The following is a 12,147-nucleotide window of genomic DNA, read 5'->3' as shown; positions in this document are numbered from 1 at the left end:
CATATAGTCAGTGTTAATTCATTACTAATGAAATTTCTTCTGCCATTCTCGCCAATACCAGGGCAACATGTCACTTGTTGATTGATACTATTGATTATGACCTCTGCGAGCCCTCATCACCTTCATCCCAATCCTTACAAATATCTAACAGCCGCATGATAGCAGAGGGAACAGGGCCAGCGGATAGGCACAGCACACAATGAGGTTATCTATTCATCCTCACACATTCTCACAGTCATGCTATGACCTCTCAGCGTGCCATCCTAATACTGTGGCTAATTCCCAGACCTGTGTGTCCTCTGAGGACAGAATTAATAGATCACGCCTAAAAAGGACTAAGGTCAGATTCTACCTCATACAGCTAAATCTAAATGAAGCTGTTGAACTATAATGTAGAAATGCTGTGTACATATAATGAAATAAAAATGCAGCGAAGGACGTGCATATGAGAACATCATGGAATTAACGCTATTTCTCATACGCACCCACACAGCTGCTGCGTATCTCAGGAACTGACCCTAATTGAAGCAAATATTGGGTGAAGTACTGAGGTGGGATGAGATAACATTTGTCAGATATGCAGTCAGGCATTCAGCCACTCTGATTACACAGCACAAGTCAAGATAGAGAAAGGTGGTCCTCTCTTACACACCAAATCACACAAAGAACATCAAACACACAAAAGGCCCAGAATAGTAGCTACTCAAGTGTACATACTCCACAAACCAGGCATGTATCAGCAAATTTGGGTATTTACAAGTGAGCATGTTTTGTTATGTAGTCATAATTTGACTCATCACTATAGAACATTTGAAAATACATTCATATATAGCTTATTTGGTGTTTTCTTTTTAGTCAACCTGTTGTTTTATATTGTAATTTTTTAATAACACTGCCCTTCATCATATTTGCTGAATGAAATCCAATACTTGTTTCCTACTAAATTCGGGGAGCTGCAGTGTCTGTTTTTCTCTAGCACACTTTCTTACAAAATATGATTTTATAGCATTGTTTTGCTTTTGAAAAACCATAAGGTGAAGAAGTCTTGTATTATGCCTTAATCACAAGAAAACTGCTACAATGATATAATTCCTATATATTTTTAAACCAGGTTACAACTATTTGCTCAATTCTCACATTTTTTTCACATGCATCAGTCATTCTGAAGACATTATTTTATGCCTGATTTTCACTTTTTCCATTTCCACTTTTCAGATTGTAAATAAGATTTTTTTTTTTTGTCATTAAAAGACATTTGACTGTTTTGTTATATTTATAGGTGTGTTAAAGTTAACACATACATATAACTTGAAAATGAATGTGATGGATTTTTTTTATTGAGATTTTTTGAGCCCAGCACCACAAGATTAGGTAATATTTCTCCTTTTTTTAAGACTTTTTCCCCAAGATGCAGGGCTGTATGCAGAACTTTCCTACATTTCACTGCTGGTTATACTCTGTATAATTGTGTATGTGACAAATAAAACTCTTGAATCTTTCTTTTGTGAATAACGTTTTATCACTTCATTGTAATGTCAGAATTAACAATATGCATGGACATATATCATAACGTGGTTATAGTGTCTGGATACTTCAATACTCATCATGTTTTCCTCGACAAAAAAAAAATCACCATCAAGAACACAGTGACTGAGATTTGTCTGAAATTTAAACTCTAGGCTAAAACAAAATTCCATATTGATCTGTCTGAACATTTTGATGCCAACAAAACTCGTGAATTAATTTTTAATACACTGTCATGATCTGTGCTACAAAAGGAATCAATACTTTTCTCGAGTCTAATAGATCTTAGATGCGATATGTAATTAAATATATTCAATCACGTGTTTTATCACACTTTAACTCAAGGATCTTTTCAGTTGAACAGAAATGGGACAACGGCTAATGCTGCCTTCTAGTGACAGCTCATGTTAACTACCATACAATTAAGCACAACAATCTTTTCGGAGTATTTTGCGACCTAGTAATGAAAATAGTGTAGAGTTAATTCAGAAAGTATTTTCTTATTCCGCTGTTCTGCAACTGAAATGTTCTAAACAGATATTTTCTTTGTAGTAACTTGAATTAAATGCCGTGAATAACCTTGAGATCAGAATCACTACACTAAGTAATTGTTTTACTAATTTTTGAAATACAAATGTGTTTAGTTGTAATGACATGATTACTTTCACCTTTTTATAACTGCACATACAGGTATGAGCAGTTGTAGACCTGTGAACAGCAGCAAACTCTAGAGCTGGTTATGAAAAGAATGGAAAAAATGTAACCTTCCTATAATCAGTGTCAAGTTATTTGTAGACTGGACTGGATATGAAGATCAGACTGTTCTACTAAATTGAGCAATTCAACATAAGGCCACCTTCAACACTTTATAAAGGTACAGAGCTATTTCGCTGTGAGGCATTTTTATTACAGCCACAATTTTTTTGTTCTGTTCTTACTTTAGGCTGTATGAAAGTGCCACTTAAAGAAAGCCAGTTCAGAGAAAGGCCAAAACTGTATTATGTTTGGAGTTTGCTGTAATACACAAGACAGCTTTATAAAATTACATATTACTTTGATATGTTAAAATGAAAGCTGGGAACTTTCGGTCATATTTGGTCATTTGATGTTTTACACGAACCACACGCAGTACAAAACCTTGGCAAGCATCATATTCAGATTGCTTAAAAGCAAGAGAAATTAGAAAGCTTGTCGCTATCCATAGCAAAGTAAAAAGACCTAATATTGGAATATCCAGAATATTTATTTGTATTTGAGCTGCAAATACAAATAAAATTTTTGCTATGTTTGAACTACGCTTACATTCTCTACTGAGCTGTGAGCTGAAAATTATAACTAAAAATATAAACATATGCACCTACAGTTCTATAATAGCTTTATCACATAAATGGACTAAAGTAACAATTGTGTATTGACATGTTTCCTCTAATACCTTTATATCATCTCAATAACAATACTCCACACACAGCTCATATTCATTCACACAATATAAGCACACTTGAACAATGGTTAGAGAGAGAGTTCCAAACTAACAGTATATGGTACCAAGATCTTTATTTTGGTCAGCAGATTTATGCCATGAACTCGTAGGGGATGGGCTCCAGGAGCTGAGGCTCGTTGTTCTTGGTGCTGACAAAGTGTGCTGGCCGTGGAGCAGCAGGCTGAAAACAAGATAAGACATCAACACCACAATGAAAGAATATCAGCCAGATCTGTTATAACTGTCATTTTAACCAATCACACAAATTAAATATCATAATGGCCTATGTTTTAGTTTTACTTTAACAGTTTGGCATATAAACATGAATTTACATCAGGGAGTACAAGAAAATGTAACATCCAAGACAGTAACCAATAAACACTGAATAATCTTATACCTGGCGTTTCAGATCAACCCAGGTGCCCTTCTGCTTAGCCTCCAACTTCTGCTTCTCGTTCTCCTGAACGCGCTTCAGGAAGCTGTCTCTGCTCTTCGAGTGCTTAACATGCTCGATACGCACATTAATTCTCTTAGCCAGGATCTTGCCCCTAAAAGTAAAACAATAATTTGTCACTTAAATGACAAACAGCGTTGTACATTTACAAGATTTATCCATGAGTGGCATGTTTCCATATTGACAATCTGGTAAAGGCATTAACGTGCCTTTCCAGGGTGCATAAGGATGACTGCTCTCGCCCACATTAATGACCACTTAGGACACTGGATGGCCCTTATGGCAAAGTGAATCTGGGGCATTACACATTAAAACCCTTCAGTTTTATTGATATTGTACATGTAAAAACTATGTTAGAACACTTCTTCAAACTGGTAGGTTAAATACTTAAGTTATAAATAAATAAAAAAAAGTGTTCTTTAAAAATAAAAACAATGTATCAAAAGTTTACATTAGGCATTTTTCCTAGATATTAATTCAGAGCCAAGTGGTTTCTGTACTTGTTTGACTGGTGTAACTAAACCTCCAGCTATCACTAACTAATCTATGTTGCATTATTATAGCATTTAAAATGTATTTTTATCAAAGTATAGATCATGTCATGTTCAGCGTGGTACTTACTTGACTTGCTTGTTGACAATGATGCCTACAGCATGCTGTGTAACATTATAAATGCGTCCTGTTTTGCCATGGTAGCATTTATGAGGCATGCCCTTCTGAATGGTTCCTGTGCCCTGGATAAAAACGTAGTTTTAATAAATTCTCTTGACAGCAAAAAACGTATACTGTAGCAAATCTCTCTTTTAATAAATCTTACCTTGATGTCTACAATATCACCCTTCTTGTAGATGCGCATGTAGGTGGACAGAGGGATTGGGCCTGTTATAGAATGAAAAGCAGTGTCAAATCTAAAAAATTTCTGTAACAATGTTTGTGCTTAAGTACAAAATAAATAGTGATATAAATGAATTCACCATGCTTGCGGAAGGGCCTGGCAAACATATACCTGGTCCCCCTCCTCTTGCCTCTGGTGTTTGTCATGATGCCTGATTACTGGGTGCAAAACACATACAATACAATCAGACATGCGAGTTCTCAAACACTTCATTTAACTACACTTTATATCCAGCCACGGTATATTAAATACCATACTTAGCTTACAAACTTTGGTTAGTAAAATACACATTTGCTTATATAGATGCAACAACGCAATTATTCCAATGATCAACAACAAATAGTTATAGACACTTAAATTGTGACAAACACATTAACTTAGTTCATGGCCAAGAAATACATCGTCTCCATTGAATAAGGGACCGAACTTAAGTGACATCCTGCAACTGTCGAAAATATTTCTGTGTCCGTAATACATCGTACGAAAACACAGATAAATCTGTAATATTTCTACACGTCTTTATTTTTATATTACCGACTCTTGCGTAGCTTTTACGCGCATGGCCCACATGTAACGGACGCGCTCCAGCTCGACTCTGTATTTTACTCTTTACGGCATCCAGCAACGCTCATGCGGGCTTAATTTCGATGCCATGCCAGGTAAAGTATTTTTGGGCGCTTTGTGTGGCACTTCTGCTCAACGAGAGCTATGTAATTAGCGATTTAATACATAATGTCTGGAGCACATCTTACCCCCGGTTGCTCGCAAGATGGCGGGTACGGCGGAAAGAGAATGATAGGACCCTGTGGTGCTTCCTTCAAAGCACGAATAGGAGGACTACTCGTTTGCCTGAATAAAAGTATCAGAGCTGTTGGTCAGTGATGGGCATCGTCTTACAAAATCAGTTTTATTTTTACTCATTTAAACCTGTCTGAGAGAGCATTGCATGGATCGTTATAGTTTAGAATCGCGTAAATGTATTTTTTTAGAAGAAGCTTAAAATTTAACCTTCTACTTTGTTTAATCTAAGTAAATTAAAATAACCTTGTTTAGATAATATAAATATATTTGATATTATAATTAATATAATATATATTTATTTTAAAATACTAAATGTATTAAATTAAATAGTTTTGCTAAAATTTGACAAGCTCTTTAAAATACTCAAAAATAGCTTTAACGGTGTTAAGTACATCAAAAGTCTTCCGCAATTACTTTTTATTACAAATTTAATTGAAAAGTACTCCACATGCTCTCTGTTAAACTGAATATGCTCTCAAACTAGTTTACTAATTATTTGTACTACAGTATTATTTTATTCAAAATACTGACATGAATTATGTAATTTTAAATAATAAAAAAAACACATTTTGTTGTATACTTTCTATGTAAGTTCTCCGTTGGCTATATTAAGCCGGTTTCCGGTGGGCGCTAAGACCCCGCGGATCTCGCTCTGGCAGGGACGCAGTCTGTCCTCTCTGGGACTCCTCTTCGCCTCCGCGCGGTGATTGGGTGGAAGATGGCGCTGGGCGAATGGAAATCCTAATGACAGTTTCCAAATTTGCCTCTTTTTGTACCATGGTGAGTAAATATCACTTCAATCGCGGATAATTGGACGCCAGTACTCGCGTGATATTGTAAAGGGCCGCTTGCTGTAATAGTTCAGTCAATCGGACTCCTTGGGTTGCCAGTTTTCCTCTGCTGCAGTTGCGAGCTGTCTTTATCCGTCTGTGTGCTTGCTATGAATTTTGCATTGGGCCTAAATAATTACTGTTATTTGGTAGATATACGACACGACCGGGTTGTCGTCCTAACATAGAGTTAGGCTTTTAAATTCGCCCGTCCTTATAGGATTTGCTGAAGGCAGCAAAGCAGAGATCTGCTAACTGCTGAGCTGAAGTGTCATTCAGCTCGGGTTATGATCGCGAGATGTGCTTAATAAGCGCGAGACAGTGACATCTAAATAATCTCCGATTGTTATTTATGTGTAATAAATGAGTATAAGCATTCAGACGAGCATTGTTTTAGGTATGGCAAACGTGAGCATCATGCTGATGTAAAATGCGTCCAGTGTACCTGTGCTTCAGTGCTAAGCTGTTGCCAGTGCGGTCACATCGTGATTTCACGGTCCCATCCCCTCTCTGCATCTCCGCACCCAGTGTGTTCCTCCATATAGTATCTGCTTTATCCGCATTTTGATTGTTAATTACATTTTTACCCGTTGTATTTGGCGTTTTTATATGTAAAAGTGACGGCAGTGAAATGCTAATGCGTGCTAATGTAGTTTTACCTCAACAAATATACTGCATGTTTTTATAGGGTTGTTTTTAGGTTCACATTTACGTGTTTTTCGTGATATCTTGTTTTCTTTACCATTTACCATAGTTAACCATAGTTTCCGCCTACAAAGTTACTACAATTATAGTTAATACTGCAAAACCACAATTGATTAAAATTTTATCTTCTAAAAATGTAAGAATTCTTATTTATTGAAAAATGTGGTGGCTAATACCAACTTACCATAGTTTTACTGTAGTAAGAGTATCTGTTTGTGGTAGAAACTGTGGTTAGCATAGCCATTTAAGAGACTCTCTATCCAACTGTATGCAGCTGTAAATACCTGAACAGCTGTTCACCTGTTCTGTTGCAGGGCGCCAATGCCTCCGCTTTGGAGAAAGAGATCGGCTCGGAGCAGTTCCCTGTCAATGAGCATTACTTCGGATTGGTCAACGTAAGCAAAGACATTCCCTGCTGTCTCATATAGTTTTCTCCAACCAGTGTGTTTGTTGTTATGCTCTGGAATCAGTGTGTGTTCTGTCTGTTTCGTTCCACAGTTTGGAAACACCTGCTACTGTAACTCTGTGCTCCAGGCACTGTACTTCTGCCGGCCGTTCCGGGAGAAGATCCTCGCGTACAGGAGCCAGCCGCGCCGCAAGGAGAACCTGCTCACCTGCCTGGCTGACCTGTTCCACAGTATAGCCAACCAGAAGAGGAAAGTTGGTGTGATACCCCCGAAGAAGTTCATTACGAGACTTCGTAAAGAGAACGGTACGGAAAACACGCAGGAAGGGATTGAATTCAAATTCAATTGAATTCTCAGTGCCACTGTGAATTTAGATGCTAGTTCTAGGTCAGAAAATAAAGAGCCGCAATCCTAAGAAGTTGTTCTTAGAAGAAACGCAACAAAATAACTAATAAACAATAAACTATTTTTTTTGCTGTTGTTGTACTGGTACAACAGCTGCATCACATTTACTAAATCTATATAATTTATGTATAATATTGAACAAATAATTAATTAATTTGCATAAAGCAAACTATGAATAATGAGATGTTAGCTACAAATTACTTAACTATAAGGTTTTTTAGATACAAAGCTGCTAATACAGTACAGTCCTGTTAGTTAAGCGAAACAAATAAAATTAATTAACAATGAGGAATTCAATACATTGGAGCGATTGTTCAAGTATTTTCTAACCATAAACTTAACTAACAATGAAAACTACGGTACTTCTAAAGCATGTATTAATCATAGTTGAAGTTAATGTTAATTTCAACAAGTTTTATCTGTAAATATTGTTTAATGGACTTGAGCTAACATGAACTAACAGTTGTTTTTTTATTAACTAATGTTAACAAAGACTAATAAATATTGTAACAAAAGTGTTGGTCATTGTTAGTTCATTAATTAATGTGACCTTATTATAAAGTGTTAACCATGAAAATAAACGGATACAGCTTTTGATTTAAATGTGTTATTAAATGTTGAAATTAACATGAACTGAGATTAATAAATACTTTAAAAGTATATTTTTCATTGTTAGTGCATGTTAACAAATAGACCCTTTTTGTAAAACGTAATGCTTTTCAAAAGCAGCACTGTAATTGAAATTTCATCGCATAACCATCTACTACTCAGTTGTTGACACATTCAACGTTCATTTAATTCATGTAACTATTAATCTAGATGAAGCAAGTAAATTAGAAATGTACATTTTAAAACTTCCATTTAATTAAGTGTTTTTTATTGGCCAGAAAAACACATTAGATTCATAAAGATTCATGATTCCTTGTGATAACATTCTTTCTCCCTGTCCTCCCACAGAGCTGTTTGATAACTACATGCAGCAAGATGCACACGAGTTCCTCAACTACCTGCTGAACACTATAGCAGACCTGCTACAAGAAGAGCGCAAGCAAGACAAGCAGAATGGCAAATTGGCCAATGGCACACTCGATTCACAGAACAATAACAGCACCCCACCGTCCTCCACCTGGGTTCATGAGATCTTCCAGGGCACGTTGACCAATGAGACGCGATGCCTCACCTGCGAGACGGTAATAGCACCTCACGTAAACCCTTTAGTCCAATAAGACGGTATCCTGATATTTCTGCCGACTGTGATTGGCTGTGCTTTTATCCGAGTTGTGTCTTTGGACTTTGTTTTCTCACAGATAAGCAGTAAAGATGAGGATTTCTTGGACTTGTCAGTGGACGTGGAGCAGAACACTTCAATCACACACTGTCTCAGGTCTGAAAGCATACTCGCACTTAAACCCAGTTTAAACATGAATATGTGTCTGTTTTAATAAACTATTGTTTTTCTTACTGGCCCCTTACAGAGGTTTCAGTAATACAGAGACCTTGTGCAGTGAGTATAAATATTACTGTGAGGAATGCAGAAGTAAACAAGAGGCACACAAACGGTGAGCATTCATTTCTGCCAGCTGCTTCCTGGATTTCTGACCATATATTAATTAGCATATACTTAATACATTAATGTGTTTTACTCTAGAATGCGGGTTAAGAAACTTCCCATGATCCTCGCCTTGCACTTGAAGAGATTTAAATACATGGAGCAGCTGCAGCGCTACACTAAGTTAAGTTACCGCGTGGTCTTCCCTCTGGAGCTCCGCCTCTTTAACACCTCTGGCGATGCCACCAATCCTGAAAGGCTTTACGACCTGGTCGCTGTGGTAGTGCATTGTGGCAGGTGAGTCAATACAAGTTTTAATTAAATCCAGGAAGCCAGAATGGACTTTCAAACCTTTTATAAATGTGAATTTTCTTTCTCCTCCATTGTCTGATTTCACAATACTTGCTTGTGTGAACAGAATCTCTTCATGCAAGCTTTTTGAAATCTGTCCTTGCAAAAAAAAAAAAAGGAGAACTGCACTGATTTGCTTCCTTGATTTGTTTTTTTGTGTGTGTGTGCTTTTATAGCGGTCCAAACCGAGGACACTACATCGCAATTGTAAAGAGTCATGATTTCTGGCTCTTGTTTGATGATGACATCGTAGAGGTAAGCTGCCATCCGTCATATATAAATATTAGTTATTTACTCATATAGACATTTTCAAGATTCAGGGTTCCCACAGTCATGGAAAAAATGTAATATTAGGGAACTTTAAGATAATGATTTGCAGGAATTAAAAGAAAAAAAATATCTATCTATCTCTATCTCTCTATATATATATATATATATATATATATATATATATATAAGAATCGCGTAAATGTATGTATGTTTAAAAAATAACTTTTTTAAATTCCTGCCATGTATATGTATGTATGTATGTTAAGATGTAATATATGTAAAAATATTAAATCTTAATTTTCTAAATCCAATTTTTAATATATTTTTTCTTAATTATTTATTAATTAAAAAAACTATAAAATTAAAAATTATAGAAATCTATATTTATTTCATAAGAGTGCAATCTTTATAAATATATATATATTTTAAATAAACAAGTAAATCAAATCATATAGTGTTTTTATAGTGAACCTATATTTTTCTAGTTATGCTTCTCTACAAACGCCATGGAAAAGTAATTGATTACAGAATGGTCTTTCTGCATTTGTTAAAAAAAGATTTGTTTCCCCCTGTAGAAAATTGATGCCCAGGCGATTGAGGAGTTCTACGGATTAACCTCAGAAATTTCCAAGAACTCTGAGTCCGGGTACATCCTGTTTTACCAGTCCAGAGACTGAGAGAGGCCAGAGCGGCGTCCTCTTACGGACACCTGTGCAGCAGGCGTACCTGTACGCTGAACCCTGCTGCATCCCACCTGCGCAGGTTCTTACTGCAGCGGCGCCTCACACACACACCCCACCCCACCCGTCCAAGCCCACCCTCGCCGGTCTCCACGCAGCAGTAACGTTGGACGCGATGCAGTCGCAAGGCCTTTTGAACGTTGTTTGTCAGTTGTATTTACGTTATGGGAGCGTTTCATCACTTGTGTTCAGTCCTTTACCGTGGAGAGAATGTGTTTAATGTAACAGACTGTATGATACGACCAGGATTTGCATTCAACTTTCATGCTGCGACTTTTTGATTCCTGTGGCTGTGAGGAGGCTGAAGACTTGTGCATGGGGAAAGCAGGTGTGTTTATTATAATGGCGGGGAGGGTCTAAACGCTCTGGCTGCGGGGCATTGCGGGTTATGTATTTCTACCTTGTACAGAGTGATATTTGTATAAATATTATGAGAATTATAATAATATTACTGATATAGCCAAAAAAAGAGGATAGAACCAGAAAAGATGTATAACACTATGGTGCACTTTTGATACAGTTTTGTAGATGTTGGAAGGTTAATGTGAGGGTTTGCTTGAGACGGTCTGTTGTGAAAATTATAATTTTCTGTTTTAAAGAAAAAGAAATAAAAGTGTATACACCAAGATAGGATGTATGCATGCAAGTGTGTAAATACCAGCTATTACCAGCCTACTGCGATTTGATTGGATGCCTTTTTCATACAACCAAGGCTTTTTTTTTTTTTTTTTTTGCTGATGACTCATTCTTGATCATTGTGGCCCCTCAGTGGCCGGTCAAGATTACTGCAAGATGGAGAATTGCATAGCCTTATTCCTTTTTCACCGATTGCTTTCCTCTCACTCCAGCTTTACAGGTTCTGTGTTGTTTTGCAACGATTTTGCTAGCTCATTATGTGGTTGAATCCTTTTATATTTGCACGAAAGGTTACATATATTTATTAGTGCTCAAAAGCAATTCTCAAATCTGTAATTTGAGAGCCATATCAAGCCTAGTTTCAGACTGGAAAGGATTTTATCAGGCGTCATCACTGACTACGCAGTTTAGTCTGAGGAGGTGTGAGTCTGTCTGAGTTTGAGGCATGGAGATGAAGGCTGCGTGGGGTTAGAGGATGGAGGAGAGAGGGAAGATAGTGGGGGAAGTGGGTGACACAGATGAGCGTGCTGTTAATAGCACGCGCCGAGAATAGCTCTCACAGGGGAGCAACACAATGTGCATCTTTCCAGAAAGATGCAGTCTGAATGTCAGATGCTAGATAAATGGGTCTCATCCTACACAGACACGTTGCAATACCTTCTGGGTCATTTGAAATGGGTGCGTTTTCTGTTTTGAAAAGGTGGTTTTTAAAGTGAATTAAGAGCTTAAATGTTCTATTGGACAAAAAAGTTAATATATTACATTTGCCAAGTCAAGATAAATTGAAATCTTGCAATACATGTTTTTGCATGTTTTAGTGCTTTCAAAAGAGTAACAAAGTTCAGTTTTACAGTTAATTTAGCCATTACCAGCCTTTCAAGGTCATGGTTTATTAATTATTATAATAATTAGTATTAATTAGTTATTTACAAAATCATGGTAACAGGGTCGAATTTTCAAAATCATTCTCCCACTTAAAAAAAATAAGATTGTCTTTTAAGATTTGTTTAATTAAAATGATAATAATAAGAATTATATTGTATAAGTACGTGTATGTACATACAGTCATGGCCAAAAATATAGGCACCCTTGGTAAATAT

The 12,147-nt window shown here is 36.6% G+C and overlaps 2 protein-coding genes across 2 annotated transcripts; one reads left to right on the top strand and one right to left on the bottom strand.

Moving 5' to 3' along the window:
* Positions 1-3,061: 3,061 nt before the first annotated feature.
* Positions 3,062-5,146, bottom strand: LOC306864880 (large ribosomal subunit protein eL21-like). The gene is made up of 6 exons (XM_079409155.1): positions 5,106-5,146; positions 4,433-4,511; positions 4,276-4,337; positions 4,080-4,192; positions 3,402-3,552; positions 3,062-3,185 (listed from the first exon to the last, which is right to left on the bottom strand). The coding sequence occupies exons 2-6, from the start codon at positions 4,497-4,499 to the stop codon at positions 3,096-3,098; spliced, it is 483 nt and encodes a 160-aa protein (XP_079265281.1). The 5' UTR covers positions 4,500-4,511; positions 5,106-5,146; the 3' UTR covers positions 3,062-3,095.
* A 600-nt stretch (positions 5,147-5,746) lies between these two features.
* On the top strand, positions 5,747-11,074 carry LOC306864879 (ubiquitin carboxyl-terminal hydrolase 12A). The gene is made up of 9 exons (XM_079409154.1): positions 5,747-5,934; positions 7,004-7,084; positions 7,188-7,401; positions 8,459-8,691; positions 8,809-8,885; positions 8,977-9,060; positions 9,150-9,347; positions 9,578-9,656; positions 10,247-11,074. The coding sequence occupies exons 1-9, from the start codon at positions 5,887-5,889 to the stop codon at positions 10,346-10,348; spliced, it is 1,116 nt and encodes a 371-aa protein (XP_079265280.1). The 5' UTR covers positions 5,747-5,886; the 3' UTR covers positions 10,349-11,074.
* Positions 11,075-12,147: the final 1,073 nt, after the last annotated feature.

The sequence above is a fragment of the Barbus barbus genome (genome assembly GCF_936440315.1).
Source record: "Barbus barbus genome assembly, chromosome: 46".
Classification (NCBI taxonomy): domain Eukaryota; kingdom Metazoa; phylum Chordata; class Actinopteri; order Cypriniformes; family Cyprinidae; genus Barbus; species Barbus barbus.
Note: the sequence above shows the minus strand (reverse complement) of the source record. Positions and strands in the feature narration are given on the sequence as shown.